Source organism: Myxine glutinosa, chromosome 10 (genome assembly GCF_964187855.1).
Source record: "Myxine glutinosa chromosome 10, kmMyxGlut1.1, whole genome shotgun sequence".
Lineage (NCBI taxonomy): Eukaryota > Metazoa > Chordata > Myxini > Myxiniformes > Myxinidae > Myxine > Myxine glutinosa.
This window is the reverse complement of record NC_136270.1, coordinates 27,390,470-27,417,200: the sequence shown is the minus strand read 5'-3', so window position 1 is coordinate 27,417,200 and position 26,731 is coordinate 27,390,470. Positions and strand designations below refer to the sequence as shown.

At 39.8% G+C, this 26,731-nt stretch overlaps 1 protein-coding gene across 1 annotated transcript in view; it reads right to left on the bottom strand.

Moving 5' to 3' along the window:
- Positions 1-26,731, bottom strand: part of LOC137434314 (CREB-regulated transcription coactivator 1) — a 180,377-nt gene that overhangs the window by 71,734 nt on the left and 81,912 nt on the right. Inside the window, exons 4-6 of the mRNA XM_068127211.2 lie at positions 21,724-21,785; positions 14,334-14,446; positions 13,921-13,997 (exon numbers count right to left, since the gene is read on the bottom strand). Of these exons, the coding sequence (XP_067983312.1) occupies positions 13,921-13,997; positions 14,334-14,446; positions 21,724-21,785 (252 nt within the window). The remainder of the gene's footprint in view (positions 1-13,920; positions 13,998-14,333; positions 14,447-21,723; positions 21,786-26,731) is intronic.

The following is a 26,731-nucleotide window of genomic DNA, read 5'->3' as shown; positions in this document are numbered from 1 at the left end:
ATATTTTCATAATCAATTGGCTAATCGCATAACTAAACCAGTAGTGCTTCATCCGAAGATGTATCTTTTAGAAATTTAATTAAATAAGTCATTTATAAAAAATTAAATAATTAATTGATTACTCAATAAATAATTAATCGATTAATCAATAAATACTTAATAGATGAAATGATTAATCAATAAATCAAAAATATCCTTGATAGCCACATCACTTGGTCACTCATGTCCAAATATTAGCTTCCCAGCTCAAAAGGTGCCTGAGATATTGGCCAAATGAGAAAGAAAATAAATAAATGATTAATAATGAAAATAAATAAATAATAATCATAAAAAAATTAAATTATTAATCAATTTGGTCAGAGAACACATAAACTACCACTATTTCATCAGAATCTGTAACTTAAAAAAAAAATTTTTTTTTGTCATTAATCGAATAATTAAATAATTAATCGATTAATTGATTAATTAATAAATCAAAAAATATCCTTTGCAGCCAAATCACCTGGTCATTGGCATGTCCAAATATCAGCTTCCTAACTCAAAAGGTGCCTGAGTTAATAATGGTCAGAAGATAAATGAAATTTAATTAATTAAATAAGTACTTAATTAAACGCTAATAATTAAATAACTCCTCAATTAATTGATTATTCAAAAAACAAAAAATACCGTATTTGACAAAGGACTTGCTCACTACTGTGCCGAAATTTCAGCTTCCTAGCTCAAAGGATGGCTGAGATATCGTCCGGACAACCAAGAAAGAAAACAAACAAACAAGAAAACAAGAAAACAAACAAGAAACCAGAGTGAAAACTGAGTACTCTCTTTCAGCGTGCGTCACTGCCGAGCCCCCTTTGGTGCCCGGCAATGACGATTTGCAATGCCTGGAGATGGCATAGGAAAGGAGCGGTGTACAACAACCAGAGTGAAAACTGAGTACTCTCTTTCAGCGTGCGTCACTGCCGAGCCCCCTTTGGTGCCCGGCAATGACGATTTGCAATGCCTGGAGATGGCATAGGAAAGGAGCGGTGTACAACAACCAAGAAAACAAACAAACAAGTACACATACATTCAAAGTACACCGCCCCATGCCAAATAATTAAATATGCTGCAGCGCGGCATTGCCGGGGCGCCTCCGGCGCCCGGCAATACCGCAGTGCAGCTCATTGAGGCTGCATTGGGAGGGAGAGGTGTACACTAATTGATTGATTAATTGTATAATTAAAATCAATAAAAGATTATCACAAAATATTTTCATAATCAATTGGCTAATCGCATAACTAAACCAGTAGTGCTTCATCCGAAGATGTATCTTTTAGAAATTTAATTAAATAAGTCATTTATGAAAAATTAAATAATTAATTGATTACTCAATAAATAATTAATCGATTAATCAATAAATACTTAATAGATGAAATGATTAATCAATAAATCAAAAATATCCTTGATAGCCACATCACTTGGTCACTCATGTCCAAATATTAGCTTCCCAGCTCAAAAGGTGCCTGAGATATTGGCCAAATGAGAAAGAAAATAAATAAATGATTAATAATGAAAATAAATAAATAATAATCATAAAAAAATTAAATTATTAATCAATTTGGTCAGAGAACACATAAACTACCACTATTTCATCAGAATCTGTAACTTAAAAAAAAAAAAATTTTTTGTCATTAATCGAATAATTAAATAATTAATCGATTAATTGATTAATTAATAAATCAAAAATATCCTTTGCAGCCAAATCACCTGGTCATTGGCATGTCCAAATATCAGCTTCCTAACTCAAAAGGTGCCTGAGTTAATAATGGTCAGAAGATAAATGAAATTTAATTAATTAAATAAGTACTTAATTAAACGCTAATAATTAAATAACTCCTCAATTAATTGATTATTCAAAAAACAAAAAATACCGTATTTGACAAAGGACTTGCTCACTACTGTGCCGAAATTTCAGCTTCCTAGCTCAAAGGATGGCTGAGATATCGTCCGGACAACCAAGAAAGAAAACAAACAAACAAGAAAACAAACAAGAAAACAAACAAGTACAAATACATTCAAAGTACACCGCCCCATGCCAAATAATTAAATATGCTGCAGCGCGGCATTGCCGGGGCGCCTCTGGCGCCCGGCAATACCGCAGTGCAGCTCATTGAGGCTGCATTGGGAGGGAGAGGTGTACACTAATTGATTGATTAATTGTATAATTAAAATCAATAAAAGATTATCACAAAATATTTTCATAATCAATTGGCTAATCGCATAACTAAACCACTAGTGCTTCATCCGAAGATGTATCTTTTGGAAATTTAATTAAATAAGTCATTTATAAAAAATTAAATAATTAATTGATTACTCAATAAATAATTAATCGATTAATCAATAAATAATTAATAGATGAAATGATTAATCAATAAATCAAAAATATCCTTGATAGCCACATCACTTGGTCACTCATGTCCAAATATTAGCTTCCCAGCTCAAAAGGTGCCTGAGATATTGGCCAAATGAGAAAGAAAATAAATAAATGATTAATAATGAAAATAAATAAATAATAATCATAAAAAAATTAAATTATTAATCAATTTGGTCAGAGAACACATAAACTACCACTATTTCATCAGAATCTGTAACTTTAAAAAAAAAAATTTTTTTGTCATTAATCGAATAATTAAATAATTAATCGATTAATTGATTAATTAATAAATCAAAAATATCCTTTGCAGCCAAATCACCTGGTCATTGGCATGTCCAAATATCAGCTTCCTAACTCAAAAGGTGCCTGAGTTAATAATGGTCAGAAGAGAAATGAAATTTAATTAATTAAATAAGTACTTAATTAAACGCTAATAATTAAATAACTCCTCAATTAATTGATTATTCAAAAAACAAAAAATACCGTATTTGACAAAGGACTTGCTCACTACTGTGCCGAAATTTCAGCTTCCTAGCTCAAAGGATGGCTGAGATATCGCCCGGACAACCAAGAAAACAAGAAAGAAAACAAACAAGAAAACAAACAAGTACACATACATTCAAAGTACACCGCCCCATGCCAAATAATTAAATATGCTGCAGCGCGGCATTGCCGGGGCGCCTCCGGCGCCCGGCAATACCGCAGTGCAGCTCATTAAGGCTGCATTGGGAGGGAGAGGTGTACACTAATTGATTGATTAATTGTATAATTAAAATCAATAAAAGATTATCACAAAATATTTTCATAATCAATTGGCTAATCGCATAACTAAACCACTAGTGCTTCATCCGAAGATGTATCTTTTATAAATTTAATTAAATAAGTCATTTATAAAAAATTAAATAATTAATTGATTACTCAATAAATAATTAATCGATTAATCAATAAATAATTAATAGATGAAATGATTAATCAATAAATCAAAAATATCCTTGATAGCCACATCACTTGGTCACTTATGTCCAAATATTAGCTTCCCAGCTCAAAAGGTGCCTGAGATATTGGCCAAATGAGAAAGAAAATAAATAAATGACAAGTACACATACATTCAAAGTACACCGCCCCATGCCAAATAATTAAATATGCTGCAGCGCGGCATTGCCGGGGCGCCTCCGGCGCCCGGCAATACCGCAGTGCAGCTCATTAAGGCTGCATTGGGAGGGAGAGGTGTACACTAATTGATTGATTAATTGTATAATTAAAATCAATAAAAGATTATCACAAAATATTTTCATAATCAATTGGCTAATCGCATAACTAAACCACTAGTGCTTCATCCGAAGATGTATCTTTTAGAAATTTAATTAAATAAGTCATTTATAAAAAATTAAATAATTAATTGATTACTCAATAAATAATTAATCGATTAATCAATAAATAATTAATAGATGAAATGATTAATCAATAAATCAAAAATATCCTTGATAGCCACATCACTTGGTCACTTATGTCCAAATATTAGCTTCCCAGCTCAAAAGGTGCCTGAGATATTGGCCAAATGAGAAAGAAAATAAATAAATGATTAATAATGAAAATAAATAAATAATAATCATAAAAAAATTAAATTGGTAATCAATTTGGTCAGAGAACACATAAACTACCACTATTTCATCAGAATCTGTAACTTAAAAAAAAAAATTTTTTTTGTCATTAATCGAATAATTAAATAATTAATCGATTAATTGATTAATTAATAAATCAAAAATATCCTTTGCAGCCAAATCACCTGGTCATTGGCATGTCCAAATATCAGCTTCCTAACTCAAAAGGTGCCTGAGTTAATAATGGTCAGAAGAGAAATGAAATTTAATTAATTAAATAAGTACTTAATTAAACGCTAATAATTAAATAACTCCTCAATTAATTGATTAATCAAAAAACAAAAAATACCGTTTTTGACAAAGGACTTGCTCACTATTGTGCCGAAATTTCAGCTTCCTAGCTCAAAGGATGGCTGAGATATCGTCCGGACAACCAAGGAAACAAGAAAACAAACAAACAAGAAACCAGAGTGAAAACTGAGTACTCTCTTTCAGCGTGCGTCACTGCCAAGCCCCCTTCGGTGCCCGGCAATGACGATTTGCAATGCCTGGAGGTGGCATAGGAAAGGAGCGGTGTACAATTAATAATGAAAATAAATAAATAATAATCATAAAAAAATTAAATTGGTAATCAATTTGGTCAGAGAACACATAAACTACCACTATTTCATCAGAATCTGTAACTTTAAAAAAAAAAATTTTTTTGTCATTAATCGAATAATTAAATAATTAATCGATTAATTGATTAATTAATAAATCAAAAATATCCTTTGCAGCCAAATCACCTGGTCATTGGCATGTCCAAATATCAGCTTCCTAACTCAAAAGGTGCCTGAGTTAATAATGGTCAGAAGAGAAATGAAATTTAATTAATTAAATAAGTACTTAATTAAACGCTAATAATTAAATAACTCCTCAATTAATTGATTAATCAAAAAACAAAAAATACCGTTTTTGACAAAGGACTTGCTCACTATTGTGCCGAAATTTCAGCTTCCTAGCTCAAAGGATGGCTGAGATATCGTCCGGACAACCAAGGAAACAAGAAAACAAACAAACAAGAAACCAGAGTGAAAACTGAGTACTCTCTTTCAGCGTGCGTCACTGCCAAGCCCCCTTCGGTGCCCGGCAATGACGATTTGCAATGCCTGGAGGTGGCATAGGAAAGGAGCGGTGTACAACAAGAAACCAGAGTGAAAACTGAGTACTCTCTTTCAGCGTGCGTCACTGCCGAGCCCCCTTCGGTGCCCGGCAATGACGATTTGCAATGCCTGGAGGTGGCATAGGAAAGGAGCGGTGTACAACAAGAAACCAGAGTGAAAACTGAGTACTCTCTTTCAGCGTGCGTCACTGCCGAGCCCCCTTTGGTGCCCGGCAATGACGATTTGCAATGCCTGGAGATGGCATAGGAAAGGAGCGGTGTACAACAACCAGAGTGAAAACTGAGTACTCTCTTTCAGCGTGCGTCACTGCCGAGCCCCCTTTGGTGCCCGGCAATGACGATTTGCAATGCCTGGAGATGGCATAGGAAAGGAGCGGTGTACAACAACCAAGAAAACAAACAAACAAGTACACATACATTCAAAGTACACCGCCCCATGCCAAATAATTAAATATGCTGCAGCGCGGCATTGCCGGGGCGCCTCCGGCGCCCGGCAATACCGCAGTGCAGCTCATTGAGGCTGCATTGGGAGGGAGAGGTGTACACTAATTGATTGATTAATTGTATAATTAAAATCAATAAAAGATTATCACAAAATATTTTCATAATCAATTGGCTAATCGCATAACTAAACCAGTAGTGCTTCATCCGAAGATGTATCTTTTAGAAATTTAATTAAATAAGTCATTTATGAAAAATTAAATAATTAATTGATTACTCAATAAATAATTAATCGATTAATCAATAAATACTTAATAGATGAAATGATTAATCAATAAATCAAAAATATCCTTGATAGCCACATCACTTGGTCACTCATGTCCAAATATTAGCTTCCCAGCTCAAAAGGTGCCTGAGATATTGGCCAAATGAGAAAGAAAATAAATAAATGATTAATAATGAAAATAAATAAATAATAATCATAAAAAAATTAAATTATTAATCAATTTGGTCAGAGAACACATAAACTACCACTATTTCATCAGAATCTGTAACTTAAAAAAAAAAAATTTTTTTGTCATTAATCGAATAATTAAATAATTAATCGATTAATTGATTAATTAATAAATCAAAAATATCCTTTGCAGCCAAATCACCTGGTCATTGGCATGTCCAAATATCAGCTTCCTAACTCAAAAGGTGCCTGAGTTAATAATGGTCAGAAGATAAATGAAATTTAATTAATTAAATAAGTACTTAATTAAACGCTAATAATTAAATAACTCCTCAATTAATTGATTATTCAAAAAACAAAAAATACCGTATTTGACAAAGGACTTGCTCACTACTGTGCCGAAATTTCAGCTTCCTAGCTCAAAGGATGGCTGAGATATCGTCCGGACAACCAAGAAAGAAAACAAACAAACAAGAAAACAAACAAGAAAACAAACAAGTACAAATACATTCAAAGTACACCGCCCCATGCCAAATAATTAAATATGCTGCAGCGCGGAATTGCCGGGGCGCCTCTGGCGCCCGGCAATACCGCAGTGCAGCTCATTGAGGCTGCATTGGGAGGGAGAGGTGTACACTAATTGATTGATTAATTGTATAATTAAAATCAATAAAAGATTATCACAAAATATTTTCATAATCAATTGGCTAATCGCATAACTAAACCACTAGTGCTTCATCCGAAGATGTATCTTTTGGAAATTTAATTAAATAAGTCATTTATAAAAAATTAAATAATTAATTGATTACTCAATAAATAATTAATCGATTAATCAATAAATAATTAATAGATGAAATGATTAATCAATAAATCAAAAATATCCTTGATAGCCACATCACTTGGTCACTCATGTCCAAATATTAGCTTCCCAGCTCAAAAGGTGCCTGAGATATTGGCCAAATGAGAAAGAAAATAAATAAATGATTAATAATGAAAATAAATAAATAATAATCATAAAAAAATTAAATTATTAATCAATTTGGTCAGAGAACACATAAACTACCACTATTTCATCAGAATCTGTAACTTTAAAAAAAAAAATTTTTTTGTCATTAATCGAATAATTAAATAATTAATCGATTAATTGATTAATTAATAAATCAAAAATATCCTTTGCAGCCAAATCACCTGGTCATTGGCATGTCCAAATATCAGCTTCCTAACTCAAAAGGTGCCTGAGTTAATAATGGTCAGAAGAGAAATGAAATTTAATTAATTAAATAAGTACTTAATTAAACGCTAATAATTAAATAACTCCTCAATTAATTGATTATTCAAAAAACAAAAAATACCGTATTTGACAAAGGACTTGCTCACTACTGTGCCGAAATTTCAGCTTCCTAGCTCAAAGGATGGCTGAGATATCGCCCGGACAACCAAGAAAACAAGAAAGAAAACAAACAAGAAAACAAACAAGTACACATACATTCAAAGTACACCGCCCCATGCCAAATAATTAAATATGCTGCAGCGCGGCATTGCCGGGGCGCCTCCGGCGCCCGGCAATACCGCAGTGCAGCTCATTAAGGCTGCATTGGGAGGGAGAGGTGTACACTAATTGATTGATTAATTGTATAATTAAAATCAATAAAAGATTATCACAAAATATTTTCATAATCAATTGGCTAATCGCATAACTAAACCACTAGTGCTTCATCCGAAGATGTATCTTTTATAAATTTAATTAAATAAGTCATTTATAAAAAATTAAATAATTAATTGATTACTCAATAAATAATTAATCGATTAATCAATAAATAATTAATAGATGAAATGATTAATCAATAAATCAAAAATATCCTTGATAGCCACATCACTTGGTCACTTATGTCCAAATATTAGCTTCCCAGCTCAAAAGGTGCCTGAGATATTGGCCAAATGAGAAAGAAAATAAATAAATGACAAGTACACATACATTCAAAGTACACCGCCCCATGCCAAATAATTAAATATGCTGCAGCGCGGCATTGCCGGGGCGCCTCCGGCGCCCGGCAATACCGCAGTGCAGCTCATTAAGGCTGCATTGGGAGGGAGAGGTGTACACTAATTGATTGATTAATTGTATAATTAAAATCAATAAAAGATTATCACAAAATATTTTCATAATCAATTGGCTAATCGCATAACTAAACCACTAGTGCTTCATCCGAAGATGTATCTTTTAGAAATTTAATTAAATAAGTCATTTATAAAAAATTAAATAATTAATTGATTACTCAATAAATAATTAATCGATTAATCAATAAATAATTAATAGATGAAATGATTAATCAATAAATCAAAAATATCCTTGATAGCCACATCACTTGGTCACTTATGTCCAAATATTAGCTTCCCAGCTCAAAAGGTGCCTGAGATATTGGCCAAATGAGAAAGAAAATAAATAAATGATTAATAATGAAAATAAATAAATAATAATCATAAAAAAATTAAATTGGTAATCAATTTGGTCAGAGAACACATAAACTACCACTATTTCATCAGAATCTGTAACTTTAAAAAAAACATTTTTTTTGTCATTAATCGAATAATTAAATAATTAATCGATTAATTGATTAATTAATAAATCAAAAATATCCTTTGCAGCCAAATCACCTGGTCATTGGCATGTCCAAATATCAGCTTCCTAACTCAAAAGGTGCCTGAGTTAATAATGGTCAGAAGAGAAATGAAATTTAATTAATTAAATAAGTACTTAATTAAACGCTAATAATTAAATAACTCCTCAATTAATTGATTAATCAAAAAACAAAAAATACCGTTTTTGACAAAGGACTTGCTCACTATTGTGCCGAAATTTCAGCTTCCTAGCTCAAAGGATGGCTGAGATATCGTCCGGACAACCAAGGAAACAAGAAAACAAACAAACAAGAAACCAGAGTGAAAACTGAGTACTCTCTTTCAGCGTGCGTCACTGCCAAGCCCCCTTCGGTGCCCGGCAATGACGATTTGCAATGCCTGGAGGTGGCATAGGAAAGGAGCGGTGTACAATTAATAATGAAAATAAATAAATAATAATCATAAAAAAATTAAATTGGTAATCAATTTGGTCAGAGAACACATAAACTACCACTATTTCATCAGAATCTGTAACTTTAAAAAAAAAATTTTTTTTGTCATTAATCGAATAATTAAATAATTAATCGATTAATTGATTAATTAATAAATCAAAAATATCCTTTGCAGCCAAATCACCTGGTCATTGGCATGTCCAAATATCAGCTTCCTAACTCAAAAGGTGCCTGAGTTAATAATGGTCAGAAGAGAAATGAAATTTAATTAATTAAATAAGTACTTAATTAAACGCTAATAATTAAATAACTCCTCAATTAATTGATTAATCAAAAAACAAAAAATACCGTTTTTGACAAAGGACTTGCTCACTATTGTGCCGAAATTTCAGCTTCCTAGCTCAAAGGATGGCTGAGATATCGTCCGGACAACCAAGGAAACAAGAAAACAAACAAACAAGAAACCAGAGTGAAAACTGAGTACTCTCTTTCAGCGTGCGTCACTGCCAAGCCCCCTTCGGTGCCCGGCAATGACGATTTGCAATGCCTGGAGGTGGCATAGGAAAGGAGCGGTGTACAACAAGAAACCAGAGTGAAAACTGAGTACTCTCTTTCAGCGTGCGTCACTGCCGAGCCCCCTTCGGTGCCCGGCAATGACGATTTGCAATGCCTGGAGGTGGCATAGGAAAGGAGCGGTGTACAACAAGAAACCAGAGTGAAAACTGAGTACTCTCTTTCAGCGTGCGTCACTGCCGAGCCCCCTTTGGTGCCCGGCAATGACGATTTGCAATGCCTGGAGATGGCATAGGAAAGGAGCGGTGTACAACAAGAAACCAAGAAACCAGAGTGAAAACTGAGTACTCTCTTTCAGCTTGCGTCACTGCCGAGCCCCCTTTGGTGCCCGGCAATGACGATTTGCAATGCCTGGAGATGGCATAGGAAAGGAGCGGTGTACAATAATTTCAATGTAATTCCAATGAACTTTTGGTTCTAAGTCATCTTGAAAAGTAAGTTCACCCCCACAAAAAAATATGCCATATTAAATGCCAAGTCTGTATATATATATATATGTATATATATATATATATATATATATATATATATATATATATATATATATATATAAATATATATATATATATATATATATACAGTGGAACCTTGACTTACGAGTTTAATTCGTTCCGTGACCGAGCTCGTAACTCAAATTGCTCGTATCTCAAATCAAATTTCCCCATTGAAATGCATTGAAATGCTATTAATCCGTTCCAGCCCGCCAAAAACCACACCAATTTTTAAAAAAATATACAGTATATATAAAAATATCTCGCGCTTTATATTTCACCTGTATGCAGCATACAAGTTGGCAGGATGGCCTGGACTGGAGGTACGCACACTTGACTCTAAAGTCTAAACTGTCCAGCCTGGGTTTGAATCCCGACCCAGCTATAACCTGTCATGGGTGAATCACAGGCAGGGTGATTCATCAATGTGTGTACCGCTAAACTGGGCGCCCCGTTTGCGTCCCATTAGTTGTTGGATGTTAAGGATCTCACCGTGTTTTCCACAAAGAGAAGGCGAGCTATCGCCGGCATTCTGAACAAGTTGTGGCCTGGCATGCTCTTCTCCTCTGCCGTTATATACGTCCTCCTCGACACCTCGCTCATGTTTTTCGACGATTGCGTGTTTTATATCCAAGCACATCATCCTCTTCTTCTTCTCAGCACTGCACTTGCCACTCACTTTCTTAGGCCCCATGGTTAAAACTAAGAAATTTTCCGAAATAACCAAAATGCGAAAAAAAAAATGCAGCGCTGTACGACAGAGATACGTACTGTACGTGCACGGCAAGATAACCACGTGACCGGGTGGCGAAAGCTCGTAACTCGGATCTCGGCTCGCATCTCAAAGCAATAAACCGCCCGAGCGACGGCTCGTATCTCGAAAAACTCGTAAGTTGGGGCACTCGTAAGTCAAGGTTCCACTGTATATATATATTGTTGTGGATCTGTATCTGTTGTGTTGTGTTGTGATCTGTTGTGAATATATATATTTCTAAACAGGAATCAAATTCCTGCGAGGGGCTAAGTGTGAAAAAATTCTGACTCAATGCGGGGCTCAAACCACGGACCTCCATTGATAACGCGTCAACAGCCCACTGCTGTCCTGAATGCTCTGTCCTGATATATATATATATATATATATATATATATATATACATACTGTGTAAGCCTACGGTTTACATACACTATTCGCCAAGGATCACCCCAACGATGCTAGGAAGACATTCATATTTATCGTAATAATAAGAATGACCGCACTGTGGTGCCAACCTGCAACACAAAATATATACCTTTCGCCTCCCATGTCCACTCAACTCCTCTTGATTAAACCTTAATAAAAATGTATTCCACATATGATTCGATTTTTTGGGGTCCCTCATCATGAGTAACACTCGACCCAAACAAAATCAATGGAAATCTGACGCAACAAACCGAGGCAGTGTATAATCAGCAGAGGGAGGTTGACAAGCCTGATGTCTGCGGCCCTTTGAAAAACTAAGTTGGCGGTCATATGATTTTGGCTGGGTGCCATGGTGGGTGGAGTCAATCGACAAATGTGGGCGGGGTCCGGCAGCTGTCCGACCAATGGGTGCACATTTCAAAAATCGACCGAACAAGAACCAGAACAACCACCCCCATGAGGAACTTCTGAAGAGCTGCGACATGTCGCAGGTAAAATGGGAGTTTATTAAAAGGGAATACGGGAAGAGAAGAGGGGGAAGAAGAAAGTGGGCCCGATGGTTTGTGAAAAGACCTCCACATGGTTTGTGGGATGGCACTCGTGTGTACCCGGTTAGAGCTGGAGGCGTCCTTCTGACACACCTGGGATGGGTAGGTTGTGACGTGGTGCCAGCTCAGATTTGGTGCAGGTGGTCAAATCTGAGCCAATGAACCTGGTATTTGAGCCTGCAATGTGTGTGGTGGTTGGCTCGCCTATGCAGTGTGCGGGGGAGGCCAGACCTATGCCAGTGACCTTTCTGTTTTCTACCGACTCCTATCCGGCCTACCTCCCCCAGCTCTATCTGTGCTCTGTTCCCCAAATATTCCTACAGGTCGCACAAGATCTGCTAGCAACCCTCCTCTGGTGAAATTGCCAAAATCAAGACTTTCTGCTCACCTTCACTTTTTCATTCCTGTTTACTCCCACCTCTGGAACCAAACTCCCTCACTTTCTTCAATCCTACTCCTCCCTCCAGGTCATTAAAACAGCTATTCACCACCATCTCTTATCTTCCCCCATCCTAAACCTTGATCTTTTCTACCCCCATTAATTCACCACAGATCCACTTTTTTGAAATACCAACTTCTTTCCTGGAAGTCCTAGCAGTGTCCATGTGTTTTATACCTCTCCCAGCCCCCCCCCCCCCCCCCCACTTCCCATGCCTACTCCCCCCAAGACCTCTCCCTCCCACAGATCTCCAGATGTCCCTGTTCTCTGCTGTTGTACTTGCGTGCTTCCCTCTCTCTCCCCATCTTGTCTCCGGTCCCTTTATTGTATGTTTTGTATGTCCTTTTTTTGTGATTAATGTTAGCTCTTAAACGAACCTCGATCTTGCATGCAAATAATAATAATAATAATAATCTCTTATCTTCCCCCATCCAAAACCTTGATCTTTTCTACCCCCGTTAATACACCCCAAATCCACCTCTTTCAATCTCTCACTTCATTCCTGAAATTCCTAGTAGTGTCAATTTGTTTCATACCGTGTACCCCTTTCCCTCCCTCCCCCTCCCTCCCCCCAAGCCCTGTCCCTTCCACAGATCTCCCGATGTCCCTGTTCTCTATCTGTTGTGCTTGTGTGCTTCCCTCTCTCTCCCCATCTTGTCCCCCCCTCCCTTTATTGTTTTATGTGTCTGTATATGTTTTTGGTGTTTTATGTGCTAATGTGTGCATAATGTGCTCGGTCTTACATGAGCCTCGATGTTGTATACAAATTTTTTTTTTTAATAAGCATGATTGGTACCAGCCAGACTGGCATGCATAACCTTCCACAGTTTGGGACGAAAGCCCTGGGTTAATTTGGCATGTTAAAAAGAGAAGAATGGCTTCATTTTGGGTATGGCCCTAAATCTTGTCCACTCTCCAGTGTTCCAGCCTGATTAACTGGCTGGGGCATTGTGGCCCCATCTTAGGCCTCCTCATATGGCCTTGTTTCACTTATGGCACCCGAGGCTTTGGGGCTGACATGCAACATCCACCACGTACTCCCTAACTAACCATGGGGCCCTTCCTGCCCTCTTGGCACTCACACTTCATGTGCCCTTTCTTAGGCGCCCCGGCCCCAAACTCTTGCCCTCTTCGCATTTCTGGTGGCTTTCAACCTCTCAGTAGGCCCCAAGGCTCAGTGCCTTCAACAACTCTATCCTCCTACCTCTCAGCCACACTCCCAGTCCACAAAATACACATCTGCACCCACAATTATCTTCTCACGACAAGTCTCGCCATGCACAATGATGAGCAGCTTTGCAGTTCCCATTTCCAAATTCTCTAATCCCCAACATCCTGACATCACACACCAGAGGCCCTGACTCCATGCATTCCATTATAAGAAGGATATGGTTATTAATAAAATGGAAGGGGAGGGTGAGGAAATTAAGGAACATGTAACGGATTGGTACACTCTCGCTGCTGTTGTGAATCAATCAATCAAAAGACCATCACATTCTAATGACATGCATGTAGTAGCGTGTTGGGCAAAGTGAAAACAGCTTTACCTTCTTTGGATCCCACATCTGTTTAAGTCCACCATCTTTCTCCGACATAAGCAGACTCTTCTCGAATGCACTGTCACCTATTCACAGGAAGATGTGCAGCTACATCACATAGGTATGGAAAACAGGATCATTCAGTTACAACAAGGCAAATGCTAGCATTCAGATGCACTAACAGAAGGACACACTGACATGTTTGATGTGCAAAACAAGATGTCCTTTTTTCAGTACGACTTAAGATCAGCAAATGTCACATAACTTTCAGATGACATCACAACTGCACACTACAACCCACCCATGCAACTCATCCAAACTTCATCATCCTCTCATCTCACCCTCACTCATGATCCTCACAGCTCTCTCGCCCATTCACGCTCCCCATGCGCGTTGCCCAGATGTTAACAATCTCCTCTCACCAAAGCGATACTCTTGTTGGGATGACATCATGACAAGCCCCGCAAACGGGTCTGTCGATGCCGGTGCTGCCGCTGCTGTTGCGCTCGTGTGCAGTGCAGAATCGGAGTTTGTTCTAGCAAGGAGGGACAAGGTGTTTCTACATCGTCATCATTGCTGGACTAGAAACAACTTTGATATAACCACCTTTAGAGGCTATTTTTCCCTGCAGAGCAGAGGTTGGCCTTTTTCGGGTACTGTGGTCCCCTTTTTTGAAGCAATGTTTTATGGCTGGATGCCCTTCCTGCCACCAACCCTGTTAGTTGCCTCTTGTGACACAGAGAATTACCAGTGAACTGGTACTCAATTTGCCGACCTCGGAACGATGACAGGCTGAGTCAACCCTCCTGGCGTTAATTCAGCGATCGACCGGGATTCAAACCCAGGACACCAGCATCCCGAGCAGGCACCCTAACCACTAAGCCAACACCAGGCCTAACTTTGATATAACGCATAAACACACGACATTTGTAACTTACAGAAGTGCCAAGCGATTTCCTATTTTTGGCCTAAAAGATCACTCCTTATTGAACATCCATGGGTCAAGTTTATGGGAGCCAACAATGTAAGGTTAAAAACCAATCACTACTTATTGAACATATACTGGTCAAGTTTATGGGAGCCAAGAATATAAGGTTAAAAACCAATCATTACTTATTGAACATCCATGGGTCAAGTTTATGGGAGCCAAGAATATAAGGTTAAAAACCAATCACTCCTTATTGAACATCCATGGGTCAAGTTTATGGGAGCCAACAATGTAAGGTTACCAACCAATCACTACTTATTGAACATCTACGGGTCAGGTTTACGGGAGCCAACAATATAAGGTTAAAAACCAATCACTACTTATTGAACATCCACGGGTCAGGTTTATGGGAGCCAAGAATATAAGGTTAAAAACCAATCCCTACTTATTGAACATCTACGGGTCAAGTTTATGGGAGCCAAGAATATAAGGTTAAAAACCAATCACTACTTATTGAACATCTATGGGTCAGGTTTATGGGAGCCAAGAATATAAGGTTAAAAACCAATCCCTACTTATTGAACATCTACGGGTCAAGTTTATGGGAGCCAAGAATATAAGGTTAAAAACCAATCACTACTTATTGAACATCTACGGGTCAAGTTTATGGGAGCCAACAATATAAGGTTAAAAACCAATCCCTACTTATTGAACATCTACGGGTCAAGTTTATGGGAGCCAAGAATATAAGGTTAAAAACCAATCACTACTTATTGAACATCTACGGGTCAAGTTTATGGGAGCCAACAATGTAAGGTTAAAAACCAATCACTACTTATTGAACATCTATGGGTCAAGTTTATGGGAGCCAACAATATAAGGTTAAACACCAATCACTACTTATTGAACATCCATGGGTCAGGTTTATGGGAGCCAAAAATATCAGGTTAAAAACCAATCACTACTTATTGAACATCTATGGGTCAAGTTTATGGGAGCCAACAATATAAGGTGAAAAACCAATCACTACTTATTGAACATCCATGGGTCAAGTTTATGGGAGCCAACAATGTAAGGTTAAAAACCAATCACTACTTATTGAATATATACTGGTCAAGTTTATGGGAGCCAAGAATATAAGGTTAAAAACCAATCATTACTTATTGAACATCCATGGGTCAAGTTTATGGGAGCCAAGAATATAAGGTTAAAAACCAATCACTCCTTATTGAACATCCATGGGTCAAGTTTATGGGAGCCAACAATGTAAGGTTACCAACCAATCACTACTTATTGAACATCTACGGGTCAGGTTTACGGGAGCCAACAATATAAGGTTAAAAACCAATCACTACTTATTGAACATCCACGGGTCAGGTTTATGGGAGCCAACAATATAAGGTTAAAAACCAATCCCTACTTATTGAACATCTACGGGTCAAGTTTATGGGAGCCAAGAATATAAGGTTAAAAACCAATCACTACTTATTGAACATCCACGGGTCAGGTTTATGGGAGCCAACAATATAAGGTTAAAAACCAATCCCTACTTATTGAACATCTATGGGTCAAGTTTATGGGAGCCAAGAATATAAGGTTAAAAACCAATCACTACTTATTGAACATCTACGGGTCAAGTTTATGGGAGCCAACAATGTAAGGTTAAAAACCAATCACTACTTATTGAACATCTATGGGTCAAGTTTATGGGAGCCAAAAATATCAGGTTAAAAACCAATCACTACTTATTGAACATCTATGGGTCAAGTTTATGGGAGCCAAAAATATAAGGTGAAAAACCAATCACTACTTATTGAACATCTCCGGGTCAGGTTTATGGGAGCCAACAATGTAAGGTTAAAAACCAATCACTACTTATTGAACATCCACGGGTCAGGTTTATGGGAGCCAATAATATAAGGTTAAAAACCAATCACTACTTATTGAACATCTATGGGTCAAGTTTATGGGAGCCAAGAATATCAGGTTAAAAACCAATCACTACTTATTGAACATCTACGGGTCAAGTTTATGGGAGCCAACAATGTAAGGTTAAAAACCAATCACAACTTATTGAACATCTATGGGTCAAGTTTATGGGAGCCAACAATGTAAGGTTAAAAACCAATCACTACTTATTGAACATCTACGGGTCAAGTTTATGGGAGCCAAAAATATAAGGTTAAAAACCAATCACTACTTATTGAACATCTATGGGTCAGGTTTATGGGAGCCAACAATATAAGGTTAAAAACCAATCACTAGTTATTGAATATCCATGGGTCAGGTTTATGGGAGCCAACAATATAAGGTGAAAAACCAATCACTACTTATTGAACATCTACGGGTCAGGTTTATGGGAGCCAACAATGTAAGTTTAAAATCCAATCACTACTTATTGAACATCTACGGGTCAAGTTTATGGGAGCCAACAATATAAGGTGAAAAACCAATCACTACTTATTGAACATGTACGGGTCAGGTTTATGGGAGCCAACAATATAAGGTTAAAAACCAATCACTACTTATTGAACATCCATGGGTCAAGTTTATGGGAGCCAACAATATAAGGTGAAAAACCAATCACTACTTATTGAACATCCATGGGTCAAGTTTATGGGAGCCAAAAATATCAGGTTAAAAACCAATCACTACTTATTGAACATCTACGGGTCAAGTTTATGGGAGCCAAAAATATAAGGTGAAAAACGAATCACTCCTTATTGTACTCAGTGGAAACTCTGGCAAATCCAACAATGAATCAATGTCTAAACAAGCACAAAATGAATGGAAATTGCTCCGCTAAACGTTTTGGCAAAATGCATTTTCGTGAGTATTGATGTGGAAGAAATCTTGTTAAATTTTTAAAAGCATGCAGCAAGTTGGCTAGAACCTCTGTGTTTGTGATGGCTAAGGCCCCTCAAATGGGGCAATCTATATTCTGGGAATTTTTACATTGGATGGACGAGGTGTCCAAAGGTTAAAAGGATGTTCCAGAAGCAGGCAGTTGTTTTTTATGACCTATAGCAGAAAGACATCCATTCAGACAGTGGAGATAATCAGAATAAGGGATAAAAATAATTACCAATTCCAGCAAAGAACTTGCAGTCTGCCTTGGCAGCAGGAGGGGATAAAAGCATGAGAATACCAGGCAGGCTGAATAGTTTACGTTTGGTATCCCACTGATTGGCCGGATATGGATTCTGACCTGAACTAAAATCTAATCGGCTTGTTCTTGTCACATAACCAACTCGTCCACCAAGTTTACTCATAACTCATCCATAACTTTTTAAATATCATGTTATATATCACTTTTCGCCCGATCTCTTAATGGTGAAGAATCACTTGAAAATTAAATAATTATCTTATCCGAATCCATATTCAGATCTTCACCAAAATCGAATTGATTCGTCCTCGTCACAAACCCAACCTCTCCACCAAGTTTAATCTAAATCGTCCATAACTTTTTGAGATATCGTGCTAAGTATCGGTTTTAGCCCAATCACTCAATGGTGAAGAATCACTTGGGAATTAAATAATTCTCGTATCCGAATCCATATTCAGATCTTCACCAAAATCGAATTGATTCGTCCTTGTCACACACATAACCTGTCCACCAAGTTTAGTCCAAATCCGTCCACAACCTTTTGAGATATCCTGCAATGTATCGTAATATCCATCGAAGGTAAAAATGGTTAACGTTATCCACTGTACAGTCACGTGAAAAAGTAAGTACACCCCATGTAAAGTTTTGACTTTTTCAACATATTTCATCATACAGCTATTTGATCTTCATTTCAACAATATTGATAGATAAAGGTGATATAATATAACAAATATCATGAAACATTTACATTTTGTAGTCCATTGTATAATTTAAATAAACATAAATGCAAATTTCGCATGTCGCAAAAGTAAGTACACCCCTACATTTATCACTACTTCAAATACCTAAAATTAGAATCAGGTGCACCAGCTCAGGTGCAAATGATTAGAACATCGTTAGAGAGGATCTTGGAGGAACCTATCTTATTTAAACCTCAGACATTTAGTTTGGTTTGCTCTTTGTTGTTGAAGTGTGCGGCGTCACCATGCCTAGATCAAAAGAGCTATCTGAGGCCTTCAGAAAGAAGGTTATAGAGGCATACGAGTCTGGGAAGGGATTTTAAAAGATCTCCAAACAATTTGAAATCAATCATTCGACTGTCCGGAAGATCATCTACAAGTGGAGAAGATTCCAAACAACTGCCAACTTGTTCAGGCCAGGCCGCCCCAGGAAGTTCAGCCCGAGAGCAGACCACAAGATGCTGAAATAAGTCTCTAAGAACCCCCAGAATGTCATCACGGGACCAACAGGTAGCTCTTGCCACTGTTGATGTCAAATTGCACGAATCTACCATTAGAAAGACGCTGCACAATTTGATCTAGATGGGAGGTGTGCCAGGAGGAAACCTTTGCTGTCCAGAAAGAACATCAGGGCAAGACTAAAGTTTGCCAATGAACACCTAGGCAAAGACCAGCACTTCTGGAACAATGTGCTCTGGACAGATGAGTCAAAGGTAGAGCTATTTGGCCACAGTACCAGAAAACATGTTTGGTGAAAACCAAAGACAGCATTTGACCACAAGAACCTGATACCAACTGTAAAGCATGGTGGTGGAAACATTATGGTTTGGGGCAGCTTTGCTGCATCAGGGCCTAGGGCAGCTCACCATCATATAATCCACTATGAATTCTTCATTGTACCAGAGGGTGCTTGAGGATAATGTGAGGCCATCTGTCAGAAAGTTGAAGCTCAACCGAAGGTGGACCTTGCAACATGACAATGACCCTAAACATACCAGTAAATCCACTAAGGAATGGCTGAAAAGAAAGAAATGGAGGGTTCTGGAATGGCCAAGTCAAAGCCGGGAATCTAAATCCCATCGAGATGGTGTGAGGGGATTTAAAACGAGCTGTGCATGCAAGAAACCCCTCAAACATCGCACAGCTGAAAGAATTCTGCATGGAGGAGTGGGCAAAAATTTCTCCCAGTCGATGTCAGACTGGTAGACAGTTATAAGAAATGCCTACTTTAGCTTGTTTCTGCCAAAGGGGGCAATACCACCTATTAGAGCCAAGGGTGTACTTACTTTTTCCACATGCGAAATTTGCATTTATGTTTATTTAAATTATACAATGGACTACAAAATGTAAATGTTTCATGATATTTGTTATATTATATCACCTTTATCTATCAATATTGTTGAAATGAAGATCAAATGTAAGATGTAATGTAAGATAAAATGTAAGAAGATCAAATCTAACCCTTACAATGTCTCTCCGAAAGGACCGACTGGACAACCCTCCCATCTACTTTCTCAACAATCCTCTCCAAGAAGTTCTGTCGCTCAAGCTTTTGGGTCTCACTATCTGCCATGATCTTTCTTGGGAAAACCACATTTCCAAGCTGGCCTCCAAAGCCAGTCGCCGACTGGGCATCCTCCGTCGTGCGAAGTCCTTCCTTGGCACACCTGAGCTCTTCACCACATACAAGGCTTTCATCCGCAGCTCAATGGAATACTGTTCCCCCCTCTGGGCTGGTGCTCCTGCCTCACACCTTGCTCGGCTTCACGCTGTTGAGGCCAAAGCTTTCAGAATCATTGGAATCTCCTGCGATGTAGTCAACGCCGAGGGCCTTTCACTCACTCACCGCAGGCAGGTTGGTGGTCTTTCTGTCTTCTACCGACTCCTCTCCGGCCTTGCTCCCCCAGCTCTCTCTGTGCTCTGTCCCCCCAATATTCCTTCAGGTCGCACAAGATCTGCCTGCAACCCTCTTATGGTTAAACTGCCAAAGTCTAGGCTCTCTGCTCACCTTCACTCTTTCATTCCCCTTTTCTCCCGCCTCTGGAACAAACTCCCCCACTCCCTTCAATCCCACTCCTCCCTCCAGGTCTTTAAAACAGCTGTTCACCACCATCTCTTATCTTCCCCCATCGAAAACCTTGATCTTTTCTACCCCCGGTAATTCACCCCAGAGTCCTTGCAGTGTTCATATGTTTTATTCCTCTCCCACCTCCCCCCAAGTCCTCCCGATGTCCCTGCTCTCAAATGTTGTGTTTGTGTCCTTCCCCCTCTTCCCCCTCTCTTTTGTGTCCTTCCCCCTCTCTCCCCATCTTGTCTGCCGCTCCCCTTGTTTTTTTGTGTTTTGTGTGTCGGTTTGTCTTTTTGTGTGATTAATGTTAGCTGTTTCACGAGCCTCGATCTTGTATACAAAAAAAATAAATAAATAAATAAATAGCTGTATGTTGAAATATGTTGAAAAAGTCAAAACTTTACATGGGGTGTACTTACTTTTTCACATGACTGTGGGATCACAAAGTGCTCACGTTTCGGGTTTCCGAAACGTGAGCACTTTGTGATATTTTACTGGTGTTTAACTTTAACCATTTTATTCTCAGGTTTTTCGAATAAGGGATAGTTTGTTTGTTTTAATTGATTAATTGAAGACTATCGGGAGAGCTTGAACATAAATTACATGCTGGACAACGATGTTCGGAGTGAAAAGTGTACTTTTACATTGATTATGACATTAGTGGACAAAATCAACTTAGTACAAGGGATTCTAAACCTGGGACCGTTCACTCACACTGGGCAATCTCAGTTGGGAACACAAAATCGGCCAAGGCAATGGTTCAATCAACAATGAATTGATTAAAAGCACAAACGAGAGCAATCGGTGGTGGCACATGTTTGCATGACTGAAGAAGAAAAAAAACTGTAATTATCTTCACCACCTTTTTGAACGCAATAAAGAGTGAATCAAACAATCTGACCACTTAATCACATCACTGCATTCCAAATTGCAATGTGCTTCAAGGTATCCTTTACCAGGAATAACTTACCTCCGCCAGTTGGTGTCAGGAGGTGGTGAGAGGTACACGGAGCCATAAGGTGAACTGTCCAGGTGATCTATACATTAAGGAAAGTGTATATTTACAGAACAAACCCACAGAACTGTGAAACAAAAAGTGCATTCAGAGCAATCGATTTACATGACAGTCAGGAAAAACAATTTGGCCATAAAATGAGGAAGATACTGAAACATAGGGGCAAAACCCCTGGCGCTCACCTGGTAGAATGTGTAGTTTCAGAGAAGAAAGCAAACACCGATTTTGGGGGACAACCCCCTCCCCCCACACCCCCGTAGACCTCCATAGGGGCAGATTTTTTTTAATGCCGTGAACCAACTTCGGTACATCATGCGTGATGAAGGTTGTGGTAAAGTTTTATTAAAACAATGTGTGTAGTTTCAGAGGAAAAAGCAAATTCCTATGTTAGGGGGTCAAACCTCGATCCAATTTGACCCCCGGTAAACCCCCTTAAACCCCTATTATACTTTAATGCCGTGAACAAACGTTAGTCACAAAATATAACATATAAATGTTAGTCACAACATATAAATATAATTTGTGCCAAGTTTGGTCACAATCCCATCAGCGGTTTCGGAGAAGAAGTTTCAAGTGTTTACGGACTGATGGACGGACGGATGGACTGACGGACGGACTGACGGACTTGGTGAGCTAAAAACAAGGTAGGCTCACTTATCTGGCGCTTGAAAACTTATAAGATCCAACACTCCGGTTAAAACTTTGGATTCAGTTATAAACAATTTTCAATAAGTTATTCTTACTCTACCAGAACACAGCCTAGCAGAGGGAATATAATTAAATTATTTTCAAGCATTTTTGGGCCTCATGGAGGAGTTGGTGTGTTCAAACATTGATATTAAATCTGGCACCAGAACATATTCCCAGTAGACCGTGAAGGGACTGTATCCTGGGAAGTGATATTTGAATATTTTTTATGAAGCGAATATTTGATATGAAGCGAATGTCATTTCCCCCCCCCCCCCCCCCTTCCCACGCCTCCTCCCCCCAAGCCCTCTCCCTCCCACACATCTCCCTGCTCTTAAATGTTGTGTGCTCTCAAGTGTTTGCGTGCTTCCCATTCTCTTGTCTTCCGCTCCCTCTTTTTATATATTTTGTTTGTCTGGTTGATTTGTTTGTGAAGTAAATGTCAGCTCTTTCACGAGCCTCGATTCAGTATACAAAAAAAAAAAAAAAAAAAAAAAAAAAAGTGACCCCCAAGTTCATTGGCATGGCACAACCTAATAATTCATTTATTTTGTATAGCGCTTTTCCAGAAGCCCAAAGGCGCTTTGACAGAGTGGAAAACATAATGCATAACAATACATGAAAACAACAATTGCAAAAAGACAAGAATCAAGAAAACAAACAGCAGCGATATACGGCATATATATAAGACAAGAATCAAAAAGACAAGACAAGAATCAATAGGGAAATATTTAAAGCAAAAGGAGGGAGAAGGAGAAGAGATAGTCAGGGGTTAAATGCTGTGGGTTGAATGTTGAATGCAGCGTTGAACAGGTGGGTCTTTAGTGATGTTTTGAATGTGGTGAGTGAGGAGGAGTCTCTGATGGTGTGAGGTAGTGAGTTCCAGAGGGTGGGAGCAGCGATGGAGAAGGCCCTGTCCCCCCAGGATCTGAATTTGGTCCGGATGGAGGGGGTCAGGAGGTTGGTACCAGCAGAGCGGAGGTTGCGGGTGGGAGTGTGTCTGGAGAGGAGGTCAGCCAGGTAGGATGGGGCCAGGTTATGGAGGGCTTTGTATGTCAAGAGGAGGATTTTGTACTGGATTCTCTGGGGGATGGGGAGCCAGTGAAGCTTGTAAAGGACGGGGGTGATGTGGTCACGGGTCCGGGAATGAGTGAGTAGACGGGCAGCGGAGTTCTGAATGTATTGGAGTTTATTGGTGATTTTTGAGGGTGAACCATAGAGGAGGCTATTGCAGTAGTCCAGACGGGAGGTGATGAAGGCGTGGATGAGGGTTTCTGCAGCCGTGGAGGAGAGGGATGAGCGGAGACGGGCAATGTTTTTCAGGTGAAAGAAGGCTGACTTTGTGATCTGTTTAGTGTATTTGTCGAAGGAAAGGGTTTGGTCAAAGATGACGCCAAGATTCCGGATGTGAGGGGAGGTGGATACTGGGATACCGTCGATGTTGAGGGCAAAGTTATGGGTGGATTTTGTGAGCGTTTTTGGGCCAATGATGATTATTTCAGATTTATCACAGTTAAGCTTGAGGAAGTTGATTTGAAGCCAGGATTTTATTTCAGTGATGCAGTTTGTCAGGATAGAGTGGGTGTCGGTGGAGACGGACTTGGTGGAGATGAAAAGCTGGATGTCATCGGCGAAGCAGTGGAATTGGAGACCATGACGGCGGATTAAGTGACCGAGCGGGGACAGGTAAAGGATGAAGAGGAGGGGGCCAAGAACTGAACCTTGGGGGACACCTTGGGGGAGGGGAGCAGTGGGGGATTTGCAGTTATTGATGGAGATGAACTGGCATCTGTCAGAGAGGTATGATTTAATCCAAGAGAGGGCAGTGCCGGTGACGTTAAAGGTGGATTCAAGTCGGGTGAGGAGGATAGTGTGATCGATGGTGTCAAAGGCAGCGCTGAGGTCGAGGAGGACGAGAATGTTGAGGTTGCCAGCGTCAGAGGAGAGGAGAAGGTCGTTGGTGATTTTGAGGAGAGCAGTTTCAGTACTGTGGTTGGAGCGGAATCCGGATTGGAATGTTTCATACAAGTTATTGGCAGAGAGATGATGTTTGAGTTGAGTGGCTACAGCGCGTTCCAAAACTTTTGACAGAAAGGGTAGGTTGGAGATGGGTCTGAAGTTGTTTAGGGTGTCAGGGTTTAGACCAGGTTTTTTTAGAATGGGGGTAACAGCAGCAATTTTGAGGGAAGGTGGGACGATGCCTGTAGACAGGGAGGAGTTTATTGTTGCAATGATAAGTGGAGAGAGAGCAGGGAGGGAGGCTTTGACAAAGCTGGAGGGGATGGGGTCAAGAGTGCAGGTGGCAGTTTTCATTCCTATGAGGAGTTCAGAGAGGTCAGTAGGAGAGATTGGGGAGAACCGAGACAGGGGATGGCAGGACAAGGGGGGGCAGGTGGTTGGAGGGGGAGCGGGTGCGGCGGTGGTCAAGCTGTTGTAGATGTTGTCAATTTTGCGTTGGAAGAAAGAGAGGAAGGAGATGCAGTTGTCTACTGTGAATGACTGGGTGGTGGTGTTCAGGGGGCGGAGGAGTTTGTTTATTGTCGAGAAGAGTGCTTTTGGGTTTCCGGAGCCAGAGTGGATAATTTGAGAGTAGTAGGCAGAGCGGGCGCGGGAGAGGGCATCTTTGTAGTGTTGTATGTGGTCCTTGTAGGCTTGGGAGTGAACTGTGAGACCCGTTTTATTGCGGAGTCTTTCAAGTTGGCGAGCACGAGTTTTCATCAGGTGGAGTTCAGGGGTAAACCAGGGAGCAGAATGGGTGAAAGAAACTGTTTTGGTTTTTACAGGCGCAAGCTGGTCAAGGCAGGAGGAGAGAGTGTGGTTGTAGTAGTCAGTGAGGTCGGAAGGGGTGTGGAGGTCAATGAAGGGAGAAGTGGACATTTTTTCAGAGAGGGTGGATGAGAATGAGGTAGGTGAAAGAGCGTTTAGCTTACGGAAGTTGATTGTGCGATAATGCCTTGGTGTTGGGGCGGGGATGTTGATGGTCAGAGTGATGGCTAAGTGGTCAGAGAGGGTGAGGTCGGAGCCATAGAGATGGTGCAAATTTAATCCAGTGGAGCAGACAAGGTCCAAAATGTGACCACGGATATGGGTAGGAAAGTCGACATGTTGAGTGAGGTTAAAGCAGGTGAGTAAATCAGTGAAGTCAGTGGTTATTGTGGAGTCAGTGGAGTCCATGTGGATATTGAAATCACCAAGGAGGAGGATTGAGGGGGAGAGGGAACATAGCTGGGTCAGAAAGTAGGAGAAGTCAGACAGGAATGATGGGTGTGGTTTGGGAGGGCGGTAGACGACAGCCATGACTGACTGCGTGTGACCAGAGAGTTTTAAAGCCAGGTGTTCAAATGATGGAGCAGATGAGATGGAGATGAGGTTGGTCTTGATGTCTTGACGGTGGATAACGGCAATTCCACCACCTCGGCCCTCCGAGCGTGGTTTATTGACGTAGGAATATCCATTGGGTGTGGTGAGGTTGAGTGTGTAGTAGTCCAGAGGTTGTTGCCAGGTTTCGGTGAGACAGAGAAAGTCCAGTTTGTTATCCAGGATGTATTCGTTCAGGATGAGGCATTTATTGTTGAGGGACCGGGTGTTGAACAGGGTGAGCTTGATGTTGTTTTGAACAGCAGGGATGAATTCAGGTGATTTAGCCAGGGTTCGTAGGCAAGAGGTGCGATCGTGTGGGTTGCTGTGACCAGGTGCGCTGGGACGAAGAGTGAGAGTGCGCTGAGCCGACCAGAGGACGGGGATGGAGTGACCTGATTGCAAATAAACAAACTTGCGACCGGAGCCACGGTGAATGTACCTGGGTCGTCGGAGGAGTCCATTTGATTTGATGGCAGAGATGCATGATGGGGTGGAGCGGGTATTGAGCAGAAGAAGCCTTGCGGCGGAGTACTTCAGAGCCATGCCAGGCAGGAGCGAAGGGACGAGTACGAGGCCAAGGTCGAGGAGGCAAAGCGGCAAACGCAGCGGCAAACGCAGCGGCAAACGCAGCGGCAAACGACTGCAGCCGCTAATCAAGACCACAGCGGCAAACAAGGCCACAAGGCCACCAAGACCACAAGGCCACCGGCAAACAAGGCCACGGCCACAAACAACGGGAGCGGGCCTTTCGATTCCGTATTCCGTACCATCAAAAGCAGATTCCGTTATCCAGCCGGAGAACACGCGGCACGTGCGGGTGTGAAAAGGCAGGACAGGTGTGAGATGTCAGGTCAGAAAAGTAGAAGCAGACCCTGTACATCCATCCAGTCGGAGAAGCGGCGAATATGCAACGCCA